Source organism: Scomber japonicus, chromosome 22 (assembly GCF_027409825.1).
Source record: "Scomber japonicus isolate fScoJap1 chromosome 22, fScoJap1.pri, whole genome shotgun sequence".
In the NCBI taxonomy this organism is placed as follows: Eukaryota; Metazoa; Chordata; class Actinopteri; order Scombriformes; family Scombridae; genus Scomber; species Scomber japonicus.
Genome location: NC_070599.1, coordinates 2,547,260 through 2,573,004, shown reverse-complemented (window position 1 = coordinate 2,573,004; position 25,745 = coordinate 2,547,260). Strand labels below are relative to the sequence as shown.

General features: G+C 41.9%; 1 protein-coding gene across 1 annotated transcript; it reads left to right on the top strand.

Annotated features, from left to right (window-relative positions):
• Positions 1–891: 891 nt before the first annotated feature.
• On the top strand, positions 892–7,345 carry mpdu1b (mannose-P-dolichol utilization defect 1b). The gene is made up of 7 exons (XM_053343307.1): positions 892–1,042; positions 4,183–4,248; positions 4,886–5,018; positions 5,203–5,288; positions 5,941–6,059; positions 6,289–6,399; positions 7,139–7,345. The coding sequence occupies exons 1-7, from the start codon at positions 916–918 to the stop codon at positions 7,271–7,273; spliced, it is 777 nt and encodes a 258-aa protein (XP_053199282.1). The 5' UTR covers positions 892–915; the 3' UTR covers positions 7,274–7,345.
• Positions 7,346–25,745: the final 18,400 nt, after the last annotated feature.

Sequence of the window (25,745 nt, the reverse complement as noted above, 5' to 3'; positions counted from 1 at the left end):
ATAGACATAACTTATGGTTGGTACAAATTAATATAATTAGCTAATATAGCTTCATCATTGATTTAGTGCCGCCAAACCACTTTGTGTAGTTAAAATAAAATGTGGGCAGCTTTTAATATATTTCAATAGAATTAGAGGAACATTTCAACTTTAAATTCTGAGCTTTAAAACGCCCTAAACAGTTAACATGACTCTGGTCCTGACCTTTCATCTTCCTCTTCCTCCTTGCTGCTGGTGGATACTTTTATCCAGGAGAGAAGAGAGCTGTTTCCCTGGGCTGCCTGCTGTAGCTCCCTTTCTGTTTCCTTTCTTACCCTCTCCTTTCTAGGCAGTATGCTGCAATTAGTAAATAAAAAGAGACCAAAAGTATGAATAAGACTGCTTGGTGACATTACAACAAGGCTGAAGGCTACTTTTTCTGCAGGCAATTGGGAATTGCCTGTTTGTCATTTAGCATATAAATTACTGCAAGTGTTAATTATGCAGCCTAATGTAAACCTACCCAATATTAAATACTCAGCTTAAGTATACTAATAGATTCACATGCTGTAACAGTGGCAAACTCTACCGACTTAAGTTGTGTGGAGGTCACTGCTGCTGCACCGCGCCTCCGTTTGTGTCCGCTCTGCGCGTTCACGTTGACAAAGGAAGACAGGTGTGTGCGGAGAGAGGGGGGGGGCATATTGGGGTATCTATTGTTGCTTTTATGGTATGTTTGGTTTATTTATTATGGCTATAGTACGGGTGCTTAGCACGGAACAAATTATCCTATCTGGTGGCACAATAAAGTTTATCTTAATCTTGAGTTGGACACACTCCGGTGCAGTAGGTGGCGCTATGTACTTCTACGTGTGTTTGTGATCCGTCAAAAAGGAAAAAGAAGAAAAAGACGCAACGTCACATTTGAGCTCCACAATGGCTGAGGATACAGTTTTGGATAAGGGGTCATCATTTATGGATCCATTTAAAGGGCTGCTGTTGACATATTTTATGCCAGAATCATGCTATGATGAATTCTTTCTCAATTTCAACTTTTTAGACGGTAAGTGGCCCCTTTTACTTTGAAAACTGGCAGCTGAGTGACCGACTTAGTTAGTGTTGATAATAAGCTCTTGTTATTTAAAACACATGTAACTTAAGGAGGGCAATATAGACCCTGGGGCATCATGTTGGTATGTGTGTCTATGAAGACAGCAAAAGATTGGTGATTAAATTCAAATGTAAGCTAGCGTGCTAGTAAATGAATTGGAACACAGGTGAACCCACCGGGATTAGCATCATTTAAAAATAATTGAGAATCCAGTTTCCTACATAACACCTTCATATAAAGGTTAGTCTCTTCATTGAGTGTGTTTATGTGGGAAAGAAACTGCTTCCTGGATTGTGATCACTGGGAACGTCAATCCAGGAAGTGTGACATCATTAATAAAGCAGAAGACTGGTGACTGAGGTTCATTAGCCACTCCTTAAATACTGGACACATAGACACACCATAGCCTACACATGATTATAACCCCTAATTAATGTCATGCCGAATGGTAACTGGTAACAACACAGGATGCTCATAATGTTAGCTAAGTAACATTGGTATCATCCCTCATCAGCTTGTGGTTAGTTACACTGCCTAACAATACTGAACACACAACAGACATTACTTCTTAATTCAAGCCATTATGCTAATTGTTTTGGAAGTTAAAAACAAAGGCAGAGCTGATTAGGCAGCTGTGTTTGCCAGCAGAACAAAACCAGCCGTGAGGCTCACACAGTGCTGGATTCAACATGCCATCCTCAATACAATGAAGAAATGCAGCAGCAGTGACATCTGTCAAAGGAAAATGTAGAAATAAACAAAGGGCAAAGGGAAAATAATACAGTAATAAATTAAATTAAAGCTGCAACAGCAATGACCATACCTCAAAATTACTCACACTGCCACAAAGCAACCAAACCAGTAATTAAAAGTATTTTGATAGCTTTTCATCTTCAGTGTCTCAAGATGTTTCTGGGTGAATTTGAAGTCAGACAGATTAAATCTCTAGGAGGAGTTTGTTCAAATGTGATGCATGGAAAATGCCAAAATCGCAAATACGATTCAAAATGGCCAACTTCCTGCTTGAGTTAGGCTCCAAGAGGCTTTATTGTGCGTCTGGACATGATACATATGCATTGTCGATTTCTCCACGTCAATGTGGAAGGCCAATGACCTATATAGGATGTTACCTGGCCCCACTCCATACGTATGTGTCAAGTTTCGTGATTGTAGAGGAATCCCTTGCCCCTCAAAAACATAATTGAAAGTCATGGCGTAGAATGTGTCGCCATGGCAACAGTATTTGATTATGGGTCATGAACTGCAGAATGTAGCATCACCAAGGTCTTATGTCTTGGATGTGTCAATTTCAGGTGTACCTACCAAAGATTCTGGGAGTAATTAGTCAAAAAATTACGCATGTCACTTCCTGTCGCCATTAGGTGGCGCTATGACTGTCACTAAACATGTCTTCAGACCAGGATTCTGAACAAGCATATTAAATTTGGAAAAGATAAGAGCATGTGGAGTCAAGTCATAAGGCTTTGACATTTCATGGCGAGACATCGAAATCCGCGTCGTCACAGCAATACATTTTCTTCACACAGGGTCACCAACTTCAGAATATACAATCTCCTCATGTCTCCTCAAGTCATGAGGCTTTTATGAGTAAATTTGAGATCGATCTGATTAACCTCCTATCCACAGGGCGTCAAAGTGTAAAACATGTTACTTCCTGTTGCCAGTAGGTGGCGCTATGACTCAGAGCCAGTATTGACACATGGATCTGTTCAGGGTGAGACTCTTATCAAGCACAGGAAGGTTGAGCTACCTAGGATCATGTATGTTGGATTTATGGCTATTTCATTTTTCATGGCAAAGGAATTCAGAGCCCTGCCACGCCCCCTTGGGAATGATGGAAAGTCACCATTTTAATAAGTTTTCATCTCCCAGGTCTGTAGATGATACTGACTGAATTTGAAGTCGCTGAGGTCAAATATGAAGGAAGAGTTTGTTAAAGAAAACGGCAATTGTTTTGGCGAAAAATAATAATAAATCGACCAGAAACAATAGGGCTTTCACACCAGTCAGCGCTCAGGCCCTAATAATAATCCTTAGGATTACAATAGGGCCCTGAATAAAAATGAATGAATAAAATGGGAAAGTAACAACAAGAATCTATACAAAGGTAAACAAATAAGAAGCAAATTATAACAGAAATATAAACTTATGTCACGTTATGTCAGTTATATTTTATAAATGAATTAATGTAATTAATAACCTATGTATTCTTAATATTATTGTTGGTGGTAATAACTTGAGTCATATATTTTTTTTTTTATTGGTCGTTTTGGTCCGATGATGAGAGATGATTTCTACTAATGAGAGAATACATTCATACATGTGTTAATGGGAAGGCTTCCACCTTAATGCTAACAACTTTTTAGCAGCTGTCAGACCTAAAAATAGATTTTGGTAGCATTAAGTAATGAGTCAACATCTGGGCAATCTGGTAATATTTCCTGTCTGAATCTTCATTAGTACAGCTCATAAAGTTGTCCATGCATACTAAATGAAGAGGCTAAACATTCTGTCAGACCTTGTATCATATATTAGTATTTGTGCAAACAGGCAAACACTGACTTCAGGAATTGTAGATGTACATTGTAGCTGCTAAAGATTCCAGAAATAAAGTGAAAAGGAGCTGGCTGAGAGGATCCATTTGTCATCACTGCTGCCCTTGGGTCAGAATATATCACACCCACCCATTTAATAAATGCATCTCCACATCCAAAAAAGGTGGATTGAAAATAATCCCCAACAAACTATTTCATCCTGTATGGAGCCTTTTTTTCAGTGAAAATATTTATTAGTCATTATTAAAGATTTACATCTTTAGTAGAAACCAATGGACAAGTGGATGAGAGCCACAGACTTAGTTGGGGAGTCAAAGTATTGAAGGAAAGACTTGTGTAAGACGTAGTTCTTACACATTGCTGCTTTGCCACAGAGTAAACATATCAAGACTTCCTGTATTCCTGTACATATTGTACTTCCTCTTTCTTTCTGGAAGAGTCTTGCTTTAGATGATCTGACTGATGTTTGTAAATCATTGCCAGCTTGTTACTTCTTTTTTTAATGTTTTGTTCCAGTACCATGTCTGAAGATTGTGCTGAGCAAAGGCCTGGGGATTGGCATCATTCTGGGAGCAGCACTGGGTAAAACATCTCACCTCTTCTAACTGTGACACCTCGTTTAGTTGTAGTTTAGTTTAAAATGTATTTCATTATCATTATAGTCAACAAGCAACGACTAGACTTAACTAATGACAATTGAGTAAGTTTAGTTTAGTAACTTTAGGTTTAAGATTTTGTCTCATTTTTCGTTAGTTTTATTCCAGCAGCCCTGAAGTTGTGACTGAATTATTATTGTAGTTTTTCTTAACCAATGATGCAGAAATGTTATAGAAATATAAATAAAGATTGCACAAAGATTATTTAAATGAGCTTGAAAAGCTGTGAAGAAACCAATTACAATTACTTTCAAAATGTTCCCTCAGCAGAAGAGGAAAAAAAGTTTGCATCTGACCAACGCTCTATGCCAACTGCAAGGATGAATACATAAATAACCGTCTAAACTCTTTAAATACAGAATGTGAGCTAATAGGAATGAGTACCAATTTAACATTCTGCCATCCTGTCAACACTTTTGCGTGTTGAACTTTATAAACCAGCAGCAGAATTTGCTGCAGTCATTAATTGATACTTCAACAGTAAGCTTTTGAATATTTGAATATACTGTTATTGTATGAAACAGGCACTGTTTATCTTGACTCTCCTCCCTTCTTCTTCACAGTGAAGCTGCCTCAGATCTTAAAGGTGGTGGGAGCAAAGAGCGCTGAGGGGCTGAGCTTCCAGACTGTGATACTAGAGCTGCTGGCCATCACAGGAACAATGGCCTACAGTATTGCCAACAAGTTTCCCTTCAGGTTGCCCATTATTTAAATCAACTCTGTCAAGTTTAAATGTACACAGAGCACCATATGGAGTCTAAATTGTATTTTCTATAATCTTTTATAAAAGCACTGTAAGCTCAATTAGATGAAGTGCTACACTTTTTTGTCTTAAAATGTGAATACCTAACTAATAACCTGTTGCTGAATGTTACCTCAGTTCCTGGGGTGAGGCTCTGTTCCTCATGCTGCAAACTGTCACCATCGGCTTCCTCATGCAGCACTATCGAGGGAAAACCAGCACAGGTTAGAAATGCATCCACAATCAACAATCACTGTTCAGTCAATTCAGTTCAGTCAGTTCTAACCAATCATAAACCCACCCATAGTTTAGCATGCAAACATTTGCTAATTAGCTAATTAACCTCAAAGTACAGCTTGGGCAGATGGGAATGTCATTAGTTTTGCAGTTATTGGATAATAGTATATGATATAATATAATATCAAGTATTTTGTCTGCTTGCTGGTGCGAGAGTAAAAGTCAGAGGATCAGTTAGTAGCATCGTACAGATCATGAAAGTCTGTACGATGTTTCATGGCAATCCATCCCGATACCTCACTCCAAGATGAACTACTGACCAGCTAAGCATGGCTAAATGTTGGTGAGAATATGTCCTAATCTTTAGTAGGATTTGGATTCTTACCTGTTTATCCTCAATACTCATTAACCTTAGACGGGTGTGTATGTGTCTGGGTAAAAAAAATCATATTTGACCTGAAAATAACGAGCTAAGGGCTGAAGCAGTGGAACTCCCCAGCAATACACAGCCAGTCGTAGGACAATATGATTATATGTAAAATAGTACATGTAATGTGTTTCCATGTTATGAATGTTTAATATGTAAAATCAAACACAAACACAAACCCTGATTCAGTGTGTTTGCTTCTTCTCTGCCAGGTGTCCTGTTTGTGGTTGTGTTCGTTGGCCTACTGGTTCTTCTACTGTCTCCAGTCACTCCCATGTCAGTGGTTACCACAATGCAGGCCTCTAACATGCCAGCCATCATCATTGGCAGGGTAGGCAAAGACAACATAAGTCTAATACAAACTCATATAATGCTTTGTATTTTTTATTATTTTTTTTAGAATTAGGTTGAATACTTGTCATGTTGCTGAATCACCAAAATGTAAAGATATTTAAGCTTAAAAAAGACACACAACACAGAGCAGAGACTGACTGTGTGTGTGTGTGTGTGTGTGTGTGTGTGTGTGTGTGTGTGCGCGCGCGCGTGCGTGCGTGTGCCAGCTAATCCAGGCAGGCACAAACTTCCGTAACGGACACACTGGTCAGCTGTCTGCGGTCTCTGTCTTCCTGCTGTTTGCTGGATCTCTCGCTCGCATCTTCACCACACTACAGGTAAGATCAATCAATCTTTATTTATATAGCGCCAAATCACAACAAACGTCTTTCAAGGCACTTTACACATAGAGCAGGTCTAGAACATACTCTTTAATTTAATTTAAAGAGACCCAACATTCCCACATGACCAGCACTTGGTGACAGCGGCAAGGAAAAACTCCCTTTTAATAGGAAGAAACCTCAAGCAGAACCGGGCTGTAAATGGGCGACCGTCTGCCTCGACTAGTTAGGGTTAGATGGGAGGAAGAGAAAGGGAGGGAGAGAATGAGAATGAGAAGGGAGAAAAAAAGAGGAAAGCCAAAAAGGGAGAAATGAGAGAGAGGCACAGTGACAATCAATCAACATTGAAAATAAAACTCCTGCAACCACACTAACAGGCACTTTATTAAGAATGATGATGACACAACATTGCTGAGCCTTTTACATGATGAGGAAGAAGAGCACAGGCCCATTGTAGACTTCTTTCTAAACTGGTCTGAGAAGTCCAATCTACTTCTGAATACATCGAAAGATCACCAGGAGCACCTTTAAAGTCTGATCTAACATAGGAAACCAGTGAAGAAAGGTTAAGATTAGAGTAATATGGTCAAGTTTTCTTTTTCTTTTTTTTTTAAAGATTCTAGCTGCAGCAGTGTGTGGCAGACCTTTAACGTTTGAAACTTTCACTTTATTTTCTTTTCAGTTCTTGTTCACGTCAGGCACGTATGTTGTTTTAAGCTATATTCCTATTTTATAGGAAACTGGAGACACACTGATGGCCCTCACCTATGTCATATCTTCGGTCTGTAATGGCATCATCGCTCTGCAGGTCCTCTACTACTGGAACAGCTCCTCAGAACGCAAGAAGAAGAAGAAGAAGAAGAAGGACTAGGCAAAAGGGCATTTGCTAAATCTCTGTCATAAACCAACACTGTTCTTTCCATATTAAACTTTATACACACAAGAGGTGTCTTCACATGAAACATGAAAGAACACATTGACACATGAAATCCATGTACAGAGGTGTGGGACATTGAATCTGCTGGATAAACACTTGACTTTGAAATGAGGAAGTGAGTGTAATATGCCAAACAGATGTTTAATGTTTTCTGTCTGTCCTGTGGAGGCCCTCTAGCTTTATGGTTGACATTTAGCTGGTTCCTATGTTTGTGTATAACTCTGAGCAGGGCTGCTGGGTCCAGATTGCTGCCACACTAGATACTGTATCTTGACCCAGTTTTCCTCAGCCTGGCTGTGTTCTTATTGGTGTGTTAAAATCTTTTGAAACACTTTGTGCACGTTCGTTTTTCACATCTTATCATCCAGATCATTTCTTAGGTATGGATGCACGTAAAATGATGTTTTAATATTTCACATACACACTTGCCTCTGGAACTGTATGGTATATGTTTTCAGCGCCAGATCCAGGGGAAATCTGGACAGCATTTTCAACCTACTACATATATCTGGTGATTTCCACTTAATGTGTAACTTTATGTAACCTTTACTTTAAATTAAGCATCTTGAAAGTCAACCTCTGAGAACTATGAGTGTACAAAATTTTGTGCCATTTCCTCAGATGTTAAGATACTTCTATATGAAAGACTATGGGATCATCACATGAAGAAATACAAATGCCAGCCTGATTATTGTGATACAGGAAAAGTCAGGGGGTCACCACAGTCATAAGGACATCATGGACATCCTTACTGGGTTTCATACCAAAGTGTTGAGAAATCAACTTTTCCACCCGTTAAGGTAATACATCATATTCATGGTAAACACATTACAATGTTAAATATCCAAAGATAGTTTGATAGTTTACAAAGACACTCTTTTAGAATGTATTCTAAAGTGAATACTGGCAAATACAAATATATATACATATCATATCATAAATATATATATATATATTTAATTCAATTCAGAGTTCAGAGCTTTATTGTCCCTCTAGGGAAAATTTGGTTTGCAGTGACAGTAACAAAAAACAACTAACACAACAGATACATACAGCACAACCAAACTTTATAAGAACAATCCCAATCCAAATAAAAATAAGAAATGTTGTTTTAGGGGTTGTACAGGTTAACTGTACTGATAGCACGTGGGACAAAGGAAAATTTGAACCTGTTTGTTTGTGCTCGAGGTAGCCTAACTCTCTGTCCAGATTATAGCAGGGGAAAGGATTCCTCCAAAAGTGGATGATCAGAGCTGGACAAGATTGATTGTGCTTTTTTTAAGACAAGCCTGTCAAAGATCTTACACAATTTTTAGCAGACGATTTTTGTTCATTACGGACAAGTTTCCATAAAACGAAATTAAGCAAAATGTTAAAATGGACTCAATAAAGGAGTTATAAAATAAAACCAAAATCTTGTCAGCATTAAAAGAATTTAGTCTGCGCAGAAAGTATAATCTCTTTTATGATTCTGCTGTTGAACATCTCCTGTCACCCTTCATTCCCTCCTCTGCTACTGGTTCTGAAACACTGCCTGTGTTGTGTTGTTGGATCCACCTGAAAGTAAGAATGAGCAGAAGTAATGCAGTGCTGACACATTTACCTACATTACAGCATATCCCTAGAAAGCATTTACAGGTTTGGGAGGGTTATTTTAAAAATGTACTCAGATACAATTACTAATTACTGATTCAAAAAATGTAATCAGTAACATAATCCAATAATCACAAGTAATGTCACTTGATTTCCATTACTTTGGATTGTGTTACTTGTTATAATAAAGACATAGGGCTAAATCCACAGTGTAATCCCCCCCCCCCCCCCCCCATCTCTCTCACTCACACACTCTTAAATTCTCTTAAATTATTCAAGCTTGTGAGGCTTGAATGAAATTACTGATATGATATTAATGATATCAAGGGCAAAATCGTCAGTCAGACATTGGGCCACTTAAAATTATTTAACCCTCTTAAAAATAGAAATGTCCTCACAGCTCTGATGTTGAGCACAATTTTTGAAACTTTCTTCACATTTTCAGACTAGTTAACACAACTCCTTTGGTTGTTGCAAAACAGTAAATGTGATCAATGTGATCAACTATAGCCTCACAATCAGAGAGGCAAGTCAGAGATCATCTGTTGCACCAGAAATTAGGACTTACAAGAATGAAAACAGGAAAGCTAGGAAACAGTTTTTCCTAGAAAGAAAAACAACATGAATGTTGTCCATACATTCATCTGGAGTGGAATGAAGACATTCACTCTGTAGATGAAATTTCTTCACTGAAGAACAAGAAATGACTATAGTTGATTTAATGAATGCAAACGTGTTTACAGGAAATATAGTCAAATCACTGAAGACAATAGCACATTTCCTACCTACACAATGTGAGCATTTCTACAATTGATTGTGTGCTATGTAAGCATCAACTCAGAATGAAACAGCTATACAAGGTACCAGTGAAGGAACTGAGGTATCAGTATGTAGAGATTGTTCTCATCATGTACTATACTCCCCCTTTCTAAATCCAATTCAGGAGATCTTCTCTTCGTGGTGATAAAAGTTGTATGACCATATGTGAACGCTTGATGCAATGAACGCTGCTTTCGAGGCAATTACTGCAGAAAACTGACAGAAGTGGATTAGGCATGGCAGCCATTTTTCCACAAAATGTATTGCAAGAGAATATTTCCGATTTGTGGCCTGAGTATTCAAGTAATATTTTGAGTATTTTATTTTTGTTACATAACATCAACTTTTGTGAAACAAAATATTCAAGAAACTGAATAAACTTTTAATGTCGTTTAGAAGTGTCCTGTCTTTATGTATAAGAATATTCATTTTGTGTGTAAAAGTTATTTGAAATTGAACAAGAATTAGGCATATAGTTCTAAATTGGATTATGTGTACAGACAATGTTAGTGCTGTTTCAGTACAAGTACTTTTTTTTTTTTTTTTTTTTAACTTTGGCTCATGTCCCATCTGCTAACATAGAGGGGGAAAGATTTATGACCTATACTGTAGCTAGCCACCAGGGAGTGATCAAGCTGTTTTGGCTTCATATTCCATCCATTTAGATACAGTCCAAAAAAATAAAAAGTAAATGAAATCCAAAACATAAAATTAATATGACATATAGGAGAATGCTTACACAAGTTACATACATTAACATCAATTATAAAAAAAGACAAATACATATTAGTTTTAAGAGGAGAGCTCTGGGAAAAGCAAAAGGTCCAGTCACCCTGCATGAGAAGGCGAGATTTAGGAGTCATTAATAGGGCTGTGCTAAAAGGATCACAAGCAATTAGGCTTACATGGAGTGACTAAGTCAAAGATATAGGCCTGACAATTTAAGTCTTAAAATAAATTAGTAGTAGTAAATAAGTAGTAGCAGGTGAAGGGCAAGGAGGATTGGGGCTCATGGGTTTTTTGTAATGTAAGTTTGTTACTAAGTAACAAGCAATAATCAAATCTAAGTAAAGCTGAAGAACCCTGACTGAAGTCATGATGTACATTTAGTACAAACATTGTTTACAATCATAAAGATGTAGACTTCAATATGGATGCCTTTCCCAGAGCTGTGGAGCCTAGTATCCTCTTCTCCCCATTTTCCTTTCTGTTCCACAACCTTTTCTTTACCATCATAACGGATGCGTTCCAGGTGGCAGGGAAGGGCCAAGGAGGTTGGTTGCCTGGGATCAACAACAGCATTTCAGGGGAAAAAAAGAAAGGGAAGCTGCTTTAAATGAGAGAGAAAAGGGGTTGCAGTGGAGCACAGAACAGCAGCAGGTTTGTTCATATCTGATTGTGGAAAGAGATGGTAGAGATTGGTATGTTTGTCGGCCCTGATCACCTGCCACTTTTCATCTTGGGAGGTCCTTAGCTCCAGACTAGGACACCACACTGCTGTTCTGTCTGTGTTAATGAAGCGGACCAGAGTTTAGCAAGTGTCAGCACATAAGCAACATTATGTCATGGTTCAGCTAGGTGTGAGGTTTGTTTTTGCTTGTCTCTGTTCTCTTGCGTCCCCCTTCCCTGTGCATGCATGCGTGCATGTGTGCGTGCGTGTGTCTTGGCAGTAATCAGCTCACCTGGCCCATCAGAACACCTGGCAACACTGAGCTCTTCAACCACCGCTCAAGAACTCTGGCTTTCCCTCCACAGATCAGAGTCAACAAGTGGTAGCTACCTGTGCTCAACCACTCTACTTTTTATGTGAGTTTTCCTAGTGTTCTTGTTTCTAAAAATTCCTCTGTGTGCAGGTAATCTCCAAACCAGTACCAACATACTCCCACTACAAGCCTGCCTCCCTGCCTACCTGACTGCCTGCCCCTCGCTCACTTCCGTCCTTTTCCAACCTTGTGCCATTACAACTACTTTTTAACTCACCCCTTGTTCCCAAAGTACACTCAGCTACCAGTTAATTAGAAACACTAACTAAATTAATGCAAATTGCCAGTTATGGTGCTTTAGGCATGGGCTACAGGTTTTCTTTCATAAGATCATACCATATTTAGTTAAATTATATAATGATCTCCACCTTGATATGAAAATTAAACTGAGGATGTCCAGATGAGGTCCAATCTAGGCTGATAGATAAGTATTGACTATAAATCCATAAATTTGCTCTGGGAATAACAGCCATTAAAAACACTTGTATTGCACAGTGTTTAAGTGAGTGACCCACTGAGCCAAACACAAAAACAAAGAAAAAATAATCATGGCTCAGAGTGTCACTGAGCAATGTGAGCAGAGCAGCTTTTTTCAGAGACACTTTGCATCTATTTCATTGCTAATATGTAGGTTGAAGAGAGTCTGTCTAAATCCACTCTAAATCTCTCTCTATGGAGTGGACAGTATACAAAAGTGCTATAGGAAACCATCAAATGATCCCTTACTCAATTTAATATAGGCTTATTGTGGACCAAGTATAAATACTAAATCACGACACATGGTCAGGACATCAGTAAAGTCAGTGAGATACCGATCATACTTGCACCAAAATAGAAATGACTGCATCAAAGTCCTGAAATATGGCCAATAACTATACTACACCAATGTACCTGCTAGTATGAGTAAACAAAAAAGTTAATATACCTTCAAATCTAAAATTGTAACACTTTTTCAGACTTGAGCTTTTCTTATTTCTAAGAGTTACTGTTGTTCATCTTTGAGGAAGAGCCTGTATCGCACCTGTAACCTGTTCTATGTGTGGGTTGTCTATGACATAATCATCAACAACTACATCAGAGTCAAGGGGTCAGGAGTGGGGGAGAATGGAAACCTCAGTGACGATGAAGTGTGCCAACGCATCTGTTCATGGGGTTTTAATCACACAGATTTGTCATAAGTGTGGCAATTATTTTTATTTCAATTATTTATATATCCGTTTATCAGAGCTTCTAGAAATGCAGTATTGAAAATAACACAAAGCCATGTAGGACACTGAATGCTTTGACTGTCTACTAATAATAGTATTTCTGCCTGTGCCACCATTTTTTGCTATTCGGGTTAGGGTTATTATTATAGGGTTTGTTATTATTATCTATGTGTGCTTAAAAGTACTGTTTGTGTCTATTATGTATGACTGTCATATGAATAGTGATATTTTGTTGTGTTCATCCAAACATGGTAAGGTAGAAAAGATAGGCCCAAAACTGTTACTGCAGAAAGGGGTTAATGCTAGTTTCTTCCATTAGGAACCACAGTTCCCATAAACCCTGTTGCTTTTAGCAATGCCAGTGGCAAGAAGACAATGAATCTCCAAAGAAAGAATCATTAAATTGAATTAATTAATTAATTAATTAATTAACTCCAGCCAAGGACTTCTGCTACATGATACCCCATCTCTACTCATGTTTCCTGTCTTTCTCTGCACTTTAAACTTTCAAATAAAAGCAAGAATGCCTAAAAAAGATAATCTGATTAAATAAAATTAAAAATAAAAACATTGCTGGGCTAACCATATAATTTAAGGTCCTCAATAACAAAGAATTTGATAGGGTTTACCATCTTCACAATATTTGGATTCCTAAATTTAATTTGTAATGTCTCAGAGCCGGCAGGGAGGTTGGACATCATGGGAAGGACTCACAGACAGGGTTATGTCCTGGTCTGACCTGTGGAAGATCCCCCAAGCAAGGCTCAGTTTCCTGATCAGAGCCACATACGACACCCTACCTTGTCCCCGAAACCTCCACCAATGGTTCGGTTCCGAAGAGACCTGTCCCCTGTGCGACAAGGTCAATGCCAGCCTCCAGCACATCCTGTCGGGCTGCAAGACAGCATTGTCACAAGGCCGATACAGGTGGCGACACGATCTTGTGCTGAGGAAGCTGGCAGAGGTGGCAGAGTCGTGCAGACAGGAGGCAAACAGCAGACCTTCCGCTCCAGCGAGACATCCCATCCTGTTCGCGAGGGCTGGAGAGAAAATCAACCCCCCCCGGCAGAGGCATACAGCAAAACTCCTCTCACCCGGCAGTGAGTGGACTATGAGGGTCGACCTGGGGAAACAGCTCCAGTTCCCCAGGGAGATTGTGGAAACATCACTTCGGCCGGACCTAGTCATGTGGTCAGAGGCTCGCAGGACGGTCCTGCTGGTGGAGCTCACTGTCCCGTGGGAGGAGGGTATAGAGGCTGCCAACGAGCGGAAGCGGGCTAAGTATGCCGACCTAGCGGCAGAGTGCAAGGAGGCAGGCTGGGAGGCCATCACGTGCCCTGTAGAGGTGGGGTGTCGGGGGTTTGTTGGCTCCTCAACTGCTCGCCTACTCCGTGACATGGGATGCAAAGGAGGGGAACAGCGGAAAGCCATCAAAGAACTGGCTGAGGAGGCGGAGAGAGGCAGCTTCTGGCTGTGGCTAAGGAGGAAGCATAGGAGTTGGGGGCCGAACAACACCTAGGGTGTCAGCAGGGGGTGGCAGGGAGAGATCCCTGCCATTGCTCCGCCACCAGGAGATGTACTGGGGTTAAAGGAGCGAAACATCTATGACTGGTGGTCCCCAGCTGATGACCCGTTTAGGCCCTCAAAGGTGTGTTTGGTGTGTTAGGAGCACACCTGCATTAAAGGCACCGGTGGAGGTGCGTCAGGCAGAAATGCCCAGCAGGTAGACCATCAACCTGTATCATGATGAGTTCATTCTGGATGCATCCAGTGACCACTGCGAAAGGGCAGTTGGCGTCCAGGGAAGACTGGAGGACAGCCAGGAGAGACTGGATGACCGCAGGAAAGTCTGCGCCGGGAGTGGCAGGCTAGTTACCTTACCCACTAGTCCCTTAATAAAGGGACACCCTAAACTTACTACGAAGACAAATAAAGGAAAACAACCCGATGGCCCTCCGAGAGGCGGGGTGGAAGAAGGGCCAAACCAGACGGATTTCATGGCAACGACTGGAACGGACACAGGCAAAGATTCTAGGATCATGAGAAGATGCAGGTGTGGGTGGGAGAAGGTGACCACTTTCAGAGGGTTAAGGATCCACCAGGGAAGGAAGAGGTGTGGAGTTGAAAGCCAGCAACAACATTGCACTGCAACCGCAGGTCAGACAAAAGGAACCCAAAGCCAGGTAGCAAACCACAGTGCTGAGGGATCCAACGTTGTTGAGGGAAGGCAGGTGGAGGACACAGGAGGACCCTCAGTGGACACCCATGCCTCTGACGGTGGCACCGATGAAAACACACCCGGAGCACCAACAAACGCCATCAACCAGGAGCCAGGCCAGAGAACAGAGAGGAAAGAACCCGGGCGGAGGCAGCCTGTCCAATGGCCAAAAGCAAAAGAAATTGCAGTTTGGCAGCAGCTGGACAAGGACCTCTGTGTCATCCTGGAGCATTCACTGCGCAGTCAGGTGGAAACCAAACTGAATGCCATAGGAGACATCCTGTACGAGGAGTGCAAAGGCAGGTTCGGAGCAAAGGCTGAGAAGCGGGTTTCTCGCCCAATGCAGAAGGGGAGGAGGGAGAGAGAGATCGAACAGCTGGTGAAGAGGCGGCGACAGCTCCGGAAGCGATGGAGGAAGGCAAGCAAAGAGGAGAAGGAGGGCCTGAAGCCACTGTGGGAGGAGGTGAAGAAGAGCCTTGCCAGCCTGCGGAGGGCAGAACGCCTGCGTAAGCGCAGAAGGCGGAAGGAGAAAGAGAGGAGTAACTTTTTCAAAAACCCCTTCAAGCACGCAAAACAACTGCTGGAGGACAAGAGAAGCGGGAAGCTGGAGATCTCAAGATCAGAGCTGGAGAGTCACATCAGGGAACAATACAGTGACCCGGCGAAGTTAACCCCGCTGGGATCGCCTGGCTATGTTCCCCGACCTGCTCCCCCAGCCTCCCCGTTCAACGCTGCTCTCCCCAAACTCAGCGAGGTAGCAAGCGTAGTCCGGAAGGCAAGAGCGGCCTCAGCCCCAGGCCCCAACGGGATCCCATACAAACTGTACAAGTACTGCCCAGGGGTCCTGAAACACCTTTGGAACCTCCTGAGAGTGGCTTGGAAGAACCAAGTCATCCCATCAGAATGGCAGAGAGCTGTTACAGTTTTCATCCCGAAGGAGCCGAACTCCAGCTCCATCAGCCAGTTTAGGAGCATCGCCCTCCTGAACGTTGAGGGGAAGATCTTTTTCTCCATCCTGGCCAAGAGGCTTACCAGCTACCTCACAAGCAATGGGTACATTGACACCAGCTGCCAGAAGGCAGGTGTGCCCGGCTTCCCAGGGTGCATGGAGCACTCAGCAGTGATATGGGAGCAGATCCAGAGGGCGAGGAGGGAGAGAGGTGACTTACATGTTGTGTGGCTGGACCTTGCCAACGCGTATGGGTCCGTCCCCCACCAACTGATTGAGTTTGCCTTGGACTTCTTCCATGTCCCGGTCTGCATCAGAGCCCTGGTAGCCAAGTACTTCAAAGACCTCCAGATGTGCTGCACCCATCAGGACTTCACAACAGGATGGCAACAGCTGGAAGTGGGTATTGCCATGGGATGTTCAATCTCTCCCATTCTGTTCGTTGCAGCCTTCGAGATCATCCTCATTGGGGCAAGGGAGATGGTCGGAGGAGTGAAACTGCCATCAGGTCAAAGGCTACCACCAGTGAGAGGCTACATGGACGACGTCACCACCATTCTCAAGACAGCAGCGTGCACATCAAGACTGCTGAAGAGGATTGACGAGCTAGTGGGTTGGGCAAGGATGAAGATCAAACCCTCCAAATCGCGTAGTCTGTCCCTCAGGAAAGGGATCAGAAGCGACCAAACCATCTTTGTCGCAGGCGGTGAGGAGATCCCGCTGCTGGCGAGTCAACCCATCCGTAGCCTGGGTCGGACCTACACAGCAGAGCTCTCGGACAGGCAGGTGGGGGAGACGGTGAGGAAGCAGATCGCAGATGGCCTGGCTAAGATCAACCAGAGCCAGCTCCCCGGCAAGTACAAAGTATGGAGTTACCAGTTCATACTGTACCCAAGGGTGATGTGGCCTCTGAAGATGTGTGACCTCCCCTCCTCAGTGGCAAGCAAGATGGACGGGCTGGCAAACTCGTTCATCAGGAAGTGGCTGGGGCTGCCGAGATGCCTCTCAGATGTAGGCCTTTTCGGCAGGACCATGCTGCAATTGCCACTTCGATCCATCAGCTTGGGGTACAAGCAGGAGAAGGCACGGATGGTGCTGGAGCTGAGGGGATCCTCTGACCAGCTGGTGAGAGCAGCGGGCACCCAGGTGAGAACAGGAAGGGAGTGGAAAGCCCAGGAAGAGGTCGACAGGGCAATCGGCAGGCTGAAGCACCAGGAGGTAGTCGGCAGAGTCCAGGAGGGTCGAGCAGGCCTTGGGAGGGGCGAGACCCCCTTGTTCTGGTCAAAGGCCTCCAAGGATGAGCGGAAAGCCATGGTGGTGGCTGAAGTGGCAAGGTCTGAGCAGGAACACCTCAACATCAAGGCGGTGTCTCAGAGCCGGCAGGGAGGTTGGACATCATGGGAAGGACTCACAGACAGGGTTTTGTCCTGGTCTGACCTGTGGAAGATCCCCCAAGCAAGGCTCAGTTTCCTGATCAGAGCCACATACGACACCCTACCTTGTCCCCGAAACCTCCACCAATGGTTCGGTTCCGAAGAGACCTGTCCCCTGTGCGACAAGGTCAATGCCAGCCTCCAGCACATCCTGTCGGGCTGCAAGACAGCATTGTCACAAGGCCGATACAGGTGGCGACACGATCTTGTGCTGAGGAAGCTGGCAGAGGTGGCAGAGTCGTGCAGACAGGAGGCAAACAGCAGACCTTCCGCTCCAGCGAGACATCCCATCCTGTTCGCGAGGGCTGGAGAGAAAATCAACCCCCCCCGGCAGAGGCATACAGCAAAACTCCTCTCACCCGGCAGTGAGTGGACTATGAGGGTCGACCTGGGGAAACAGCTCCAGTTCCCCAGGGAGATTGTGGAAACATCACTTCGGCCGGACCTAGTCATGTGGTCAGAGGCTCGCAGGACGGTCCTGCTGGTGGAGCTCACTGTCCCGTGGGAGGAGGGTATAGAGGCTGCCAACGAGCGGAAGCTGGCTAAGTATGCCGACCTAGCGGCAGAGTGCAAGGAGGCAGGCTGGGAGGCCATCACGTGCCCTGTAGAGGTGGGGTGTCGGGGATTTGTTGGCTCCTCAACTGCTCGCCTACTCCGTGACATGGGATGCAAAGGAGGGGAACAGCGGAAAGCCATCAAAGAACTGGCTGAGGAGGCGGAGAGAGGCAGCTTCTGGCTGTGGCTAAGGAGGAAGCATAGGAGTTGGGGGCCGAACAACACCTAGGGTGTCAGCAGGGGGTGGCAGGGAGAGATCCCTGCCATTGCTCCGCCACCAGGAGATGTACTGGGGTTAAAGGAGCGAAACATCTATGACTGGTGGTCCCCAGCTGATGACCCGTTTAGGCCCTCAAAGGTGTGTTTGGTGTGTTAGGAGCACACCTGCATTAAAGGCACCGGTGGAGGTGCGTCAGGCAGAAATGCCCAGCAGGTAGACCATCAACCTGTATCATGATGAGTCAATTAATATTACTTTATTTTCTCTGTATATTGTTATATTGTCACAAATATACTTTGTGATTTTATCCACATTTATCTTGGTTTGAATTCAACAGAAATGTAAAACAGTAGCAGCTCAAATTTGTGCCAAACTAAGGTAAGGCTTCCCGCCTTACCTTAGTGGAGGGCATGGGCACATGCCCTCCACTATCTTGCTCTCTCTCTCGCTCTCTCTCTCTCTAGCTCTCCCTCTCTCTCTCTCCCTTCTCTCTAAATCCATGTTAGGTCTCTTTAACCCTTTATCAGGCGAATAACTATTTTTGATAATTTCCAAAATAGTCTCCCCATGCCTGTCTGTGAGCTTGTAGAACCATATGGACTTTTTATATAGAGACTTTTTGGGAAATATTTTACCGTAGACCAGTGAGGAACCATATATGGTAACTTCATTGACCTTGATTTGCAACATAACAATGATACATTTTGATAAAAGTCATTTAATATCCCCAAATGTTGAATTTCCAAGTCGTTCTATGAGTGTACTATAAAGGGTTAAATTAAATTACAGAGTAGGCTCCGGACCTGCTCTATATGTAAAAATACACAATTTAAAATTCTAAATTAAAACTTCCCCCGGCATAAACATCAGCACAAAAACTGTTCACCAGGAGCCTCATGGAATGGGGTTTCCATGGCCGAGCAGCATGAAAGCCTTTCATCACCAAGCACAATGCCAAGTGTCTGATTGAGTAATGTAAAGCACGCTACCACTGGTAGTCTGGATTTGGCAGATGCCAGGAGAATGTTACCTGCCTGATTGCATTGTGCCAACTGTAAAGTTTGGGAGGGACCGCCGGGTTTCACTGTGGTCTCTTTCTTTTGATCCAGTAACATGGTCAGTTAAACACAAAAAAAAATCGTTACTTGTCAAGCAAGGTTGAGATTGTATGGCCAACAGGAGGCAAGAGTTTGACTTTCCCAGATTTCACACCTTGGTTTGAGCCAGGCATGATGGGAGTTGAAGTCCATTTGGACTCTTTTTGTTTTCTTTGCACCTTTCTTTGCTATCAGACTTCGGTCAGGGTTTTAAAATGCATGCAGGCCCACCTTTGTATCATACACAGGGCATATTAGGCCCAACTCCTTGTTCATAGGTGCAAGGCCAGCAACATGGATGATATTTTAAATATAAAGTAATGTTAGAAACCACTGTTTTTGTAGGTAAATGTGGACTTGAGTAAAAATTATAGTAACTATGAGTATGTGCACTCTACTGTTTATATAGTGGAGGAAGGGTCCTGCTAGTAACCCCAATACATCATCGTCACGCCCCGATTTCAGGCCCACCCAAAAAATCTTGAACACAGAAATGGTGAAAAACAGTTTAACACTGTAACTCCACATCTGAGTTCTACATAGTTCTACATAGTTCTTTAGTTTCACACATTTAAATTTTTATAATTATTTAAAACAATATTTTAATGTAGAGTGTGTTTCCTTTAAACAGACTTTAATTTTTTGGTACCGTTTCCCGACATGAAGAAGCTCTTGGGAGAAGTCCAGTATGCTACCCAGCTGAGCAGGTACATGTCCAGAGTGATGGTCGCCATGTCTGGATAAGGAAGATGAGCTGCAGGCCTAAATAGTAAGGTGTTCAATGAACTGTCATCACCCCTTGTGTCCATGTAAGTGGCAACAGTAATTTGCTCAGAATCAGCTGAGCTTGCAACAGGGGACATGATGAGGCTTCCAAGTTGGACCAGCCGAGTTGCATGGGTTCAGCTGAGTCGGTTGGAGCAGTAAAGAGTCAAAGAGCAGGCACAGGTCAGGTGTCAGAAGAGCAAAGACTGATGGATGATCTGAAGAGAAGTGACCAGAAGTAGAATCAGTGTAGTCCCACTCTCTCGCTCTCTCAGGCAGACAGTCTATTTGGATGGTCAAACATTGAAGCTAGTAGGTTCGGGACAGCAATCTATCGCCCGATGTCTACAGGCCCGGGTTACCTGTGAGACGAGAAAGCACAGACAACTCCAGTGAAAAAGTTAAAGTAGTGAATGCATTTATTGTGCGTGAATGTAAATGGATGGATGGATGGATAGAGAAAGGGAGAAGGAGAGAGGAGCTCAGTGCATCATGAGAGTCCCCCGGCAGTCTAAGCCTATAGCAGCATAAACTTGGAGCTGGTCCAGGACAAGCCTGGCTGGCCCTAACTATAAGATTTATCAAAAAGGAAAGTTTTAAGCCTATTCTTAAATGTAGGGTGTGTCCAGCACTTAATGAATAAATCTATGGGTCTTTTACCTCCTTGCCAAAAGAGATGCAGGTCCTCCCAGTGAGTTGGGAAGGCCAAGCAAGAACATTCACTGAGGGAAGTCAAAGGCTGCAGTTAAAGAAAACTGGGAGTGGCAGACCAGCTGAATGAGGTCTGGGACGAATGTTTAAAGAGAATACATTATTGTTCGGTCAATGTTGGACATATGCTTATATAATTGAAAACGTTACACAGATTCTATTATTCCAAGACAAAGTTATATAGCTTATTTCCTGATGTATTACCTTTGTAATCAATGTAAGTTTGAAAAAATCTATAATTTAACATATTATTTCTGGTCATGCAGTATTGAAAAAGATTTTATTGGGAACTTGATCCACGTATAGCCATCCTTGAAGTATCACAAATATCACAAAACGAGAAAAATATTCAAGAGTTATTTATTATTATTTCAAAAATTAAAATTAAGTAGATGAATAAATAATAAGCCATCAAATGAAATTATTTCTATGTTGGAGTGTGGAGAATGAATTGAGGAAGGCACAGCCTGAGGAAAAAAGCTGCTCTGTAGTCAGGAGGTAAGACAGCAGATATTTCTGTATCTCTTGCCAAATGGCAGTAGGAGGAATGCTTTGGGTTGCTCAGAACCTGATAATATGAGAAAAAAACAATTTAACTGAAATAGTAATACTATACTGATATAGAGAAAGGATAAATATGTATTCATTCATTTATTTGAGCAGACTGGCCTTTTATATCTAATTGAACAACATTAATATTGATTTAGGTGTTTCACCAGTATTCACCAGTATCATTCGGCAAAACTGTACTCAAATAGAGGATTGTTGTTTGCACATATTCTCCTTCTTCTAATGTACGATGTGACTGTACTGTTTTCAGACAAAACAATGATCCTTATCATATCTTTAGCACCAGGAAACCTAGCGTGTGTGTTTCATATGTCATCATCAAGCTTCCCTTCCCCATCCCCCTCTCAGTCCCACCCAGGTATTGCATGCCACCCACAGTTCAACTGCATAGCGTGACGCTGACAAAAAATGCAGCAGATCTTGTGTTTAGGGTGACACTCATTGCAATTGAAGTGGCAAGCTGCCAAAGCAGTAGCCACCCACTCATTCACCTGCGTGCCAACAAACAACATTGTAGCTAACCCAACCACCTGTGGAGGAGGGTGTGTGCATTTGTGCAATCTATGTTGGTTACACAGAGACAGGATGATGATGAAAGCCCTGATACCTGCCCAGCCTGCCTCATTGATATTAAGATATTAAGTTTTTGTTTAAGATTACATAAATATTCAAACAAACATGATTATTTACATTAATAGGCTGTTGCTGTGGATAGGTTGAGCGATTGTTAAGATTGCAAGAAGTTGAAAAGAGTGGCCTCCCATGGTGTTTCAGCGTGGATTTACTTATTACTGCTTCTGTATGAATTTCCTTCTCCACTGTTGCTGAACTAGAGAGGGTAGTCAGCCAATTCTTGTAAAGGTAGCTGGGGTTACCCAGAAACACCAGCAGTATCATTCTGGAAGGACACAGTTGTAAACTGAGGCTCCACCTGAAATCCCATAAGTTCCAGATTATGCATGCAAGTGCTGCAGTACCAGGAATCTTCAGATCTAAAGGTGAGAACTGGAACAAAGTGGAGAGCAGAGGCTGCATGGAAGAAGCTGAGATCTATGAAGGAATTATAGTACCATAAATCTAAAAGAGGGCAGACCACAATTTGCACTTGTAAAATGTGTAATTCACAATTTGTGAAAGCGCATCTCAGGATTTGCACTTGTAACTTCTGATCCACAAAACTACAAAAAAAACATTTGCAAGTGTAATTCACAACTCATGAAAGCGCATCTCCGAGTGTGCACTTGTAACTTCTGATCTGCAAACTTGCACCCAATGATTTGCATTTGAACCTTCCCATTTGCGAGCTCTGTTGTGTCATCCTACTCACGTGAGTTTTGGCACGATTCTCGCAGATGAGTGTGCCAAAAAGATTTGCATTCAAGAGGAGTGCCTGTTCTACGTATCCAGTAGGTGGCAGTGTGCTTATTGATGTTTCCCCCAGCCCAGTTGAAATTAAACCATGCCTACTTCCAGATGACCTTTAACGTAACCAACCAATTTTCACAGTGGATTGTTAATAAGTAATTTTGTTAATATTTTATATTTTTTCAGGCGAGAAAGTAACTATGTAGATTCCCGATATGTGGTCAGTTTATCAAAATAACATCTGTTTGTAAATCTGTTGAGACATTTTCGGACATGTGTGTATCAAGAAGAGCTGAACAAGCATTTTTATGCATATGCAGATGAGTTTCACACACTCTTGGAACCCTACAATTTGATCCATGTGCCAGTCATTGTTCACAGCCTGATTGACAACTAACAACTGCTTTCACAAGCAGCCAGTTCATGTTTCACATAGTACACAAACATTGATGATTTTTGTAGGTGTTAAGGCCAGATGACATTTTGGCCTAGGCATTCTGCAAAGGCAACAGACTGTTCACCTGTATGTGAACAGTTCAAGGAAGGTTGAGATGGAGAAAAAGAACATCAATTAAACTTTAATTTACAGAACTCTCAATTACATCAGACATAGAGAGAGTGCATCACTCCATTTGGATTAATAATATAATTAGTGCTTGTGTGTTATCTTTATTTGGCTTGTCCACGGCTATGGGATTACAACAGTCACATAAGTATTCACAAACAAACAAATGTCAGGCAACATAACTTGTAAGACAGAATACACAAATAAATGAACAGTTTGTATCCACTATTCCTATTTGTGCCTCAAATAAAACTCATTTATCATCATTTGTATATCAGTGTAGCCTTTTTAAATGGAAATATATTTGTGAATCTCAACCTGTTGACTATTTGTGTCACACAAAATCCACAACTGCTGGGAAGACCAGGCGTTTTCCAGTCGATGAGAGTAATGCAACATTTATAGATGCCTACTGCTGTCAAATTAAATATAAGAAGACCACGCACTGGTTGCCTGCTTGTGAAGTAAAGGGGGGACAGAAGCATGGCTAGCAGTGTTTGCCCCATGACAATTTCAGCTGGCTGTAAACACTGATGCCAAGTATAAAATATTCTACTTGTGGCTTACATTATCACAATTCCTGTGGACGTCTAGCCTGTTTCAGTAAACAGCTGTGGGTTATGTGATGTAACATGAGAGTCAGCATGGAATAAACACGTTATTATTATCTCTAACCTGACTGGATTACTGATTGGATGATATCTATAACCATCTTATGATGGGAAACACCTGGATTCATGGAATCACATGTGAAAATCCTCAGGGGATAGTGATTAGTCCAAACAATGAACAGAAGCACATCACTTGAAGCCCAAGAAGATGGATTCTGATTAGACCTCATGATCTTGTGATTTTGTGAATTAAGCTGCCTTGCAAGGTTGAGACAACATCCACAACATTACTGACAGTGCTTTAAAGTGACATTGTAATAGAAATTAAATAAGATAGTTGATGTCAGACCAACAGCAATCATTTTAGTTGGCTGGAAATGTACTACAGCCTACAAACAGTAGTGAAACATAATGTTAAATGTGTATTAAACTAACACAAGTTCAGGTATTTTTTTCTACAAGTGTTGTCCCCAGGAAACACTACTAGCCATGTTGCTGCTACCCCATTACTTCACACTGTATCACAGGCAGGCAACCAACTCTTAGGCTTTTTCTTCTTCTCCTTGTGTTCACTTTAACAGCGGTTGGCATCCGTAAAAGTTTCATAACTGCCATTTACAGGAAAGCACTTGGCACTTGGTGTATATTGTTGATTTGGTGTGACACACACAGTGTGGTTCAAAAGTTTAAAAAGGATCCACTCAATATATAGGATGAGTTTCATAATTATCTTTCCATTTACAGATTCTAAATTGATGATAAATGATGATATACACCTGGTGAATTAGAGGCACAGATACAGATTTACAGATACAAATCACTCTGCATTTATTTATAGTTTCTGTTTTACGTAACTTGACTTGTTTGTGGATACTAATAAGATTGTTTTAATTCCATAACTGCCTCCCTTTCTACCTCTGGTTTGCACTCTGATTGGATACTGATCTTTTACTATCACAATGTGCTCCATCTACAAGTGGCTCCAGTTTTTTGCTGTAATTCAACTAAAAATGTTAGAACGTTGAACATTGTTACAGCGTATGGGTCAGCTCAGGGGCCCATCATAATGTGCCCAAAGAACAGCTCTGTGCCAACCTGGGCTTTTTTTTTACCTCAGATCTCAAAAATGTGATTTGGCTGAGTGAGGACCTCAACCAATTATTGCTTGGCATCTTTTGGGACTTGCATGACGTACACAAATTGGTGAGCCTTAACTGTTCAAACCGACAGAACCAACTACAAATGTTTCTGTATGCAATCAGTGTTGTAGACTGACTAGAATGAGTTGCTGCTGTTGTTTTTTTTTGTTTGTTTGTTTGTTTGTTTGAAGTCTTGAAGACACGGTGGAGAGAAAAAGAGAAAGAGAAAGAGAGACAATGATTTTATTGACAGTTTGAACAAGGTGTGAACAAGGTTTGAACAAAGTGATTGAAATATCTTTCAATCACTTTGTTCAAACTGTCAACCATTTTTAATTAGTGGTTTGATCAATTTAACCAGCTATATTTACAGTTACCACAAGTTAATAAAAATAATCACTTTTCCAGAACAATGGTTAAAATAGATTTTGAACAAAAGTAAATTATTTCAATAGTTTTTCATTGTTTCACTGATTACCCACAAGAATAAACCTAGAGTGCAAGAAATGAGCATCTGCCAAATACACAAGTAAAATTAAATTCTGGATGGTAGCCTCATCAAGCATAAGGTAATTTGCACAAAGACAATGACAGTATGTCCAACCACACCAGCTTTTAACATTCATATATGTTATGCACCAAATATTATTAGAAGTCAAAGATGAAATGATGGGACTGGTGACACCTCAAATATACAGCCAAAAGAAGGCAGGTTTTTGGACATTGTGTTTTCTGTCTGAAATAATCTAAGGCAAACGTAAAGATTTTTAGCCATGTAATAAGCTTAACTATTGTACTGGACAGTGTATTCTAGGTTTGTCTCTA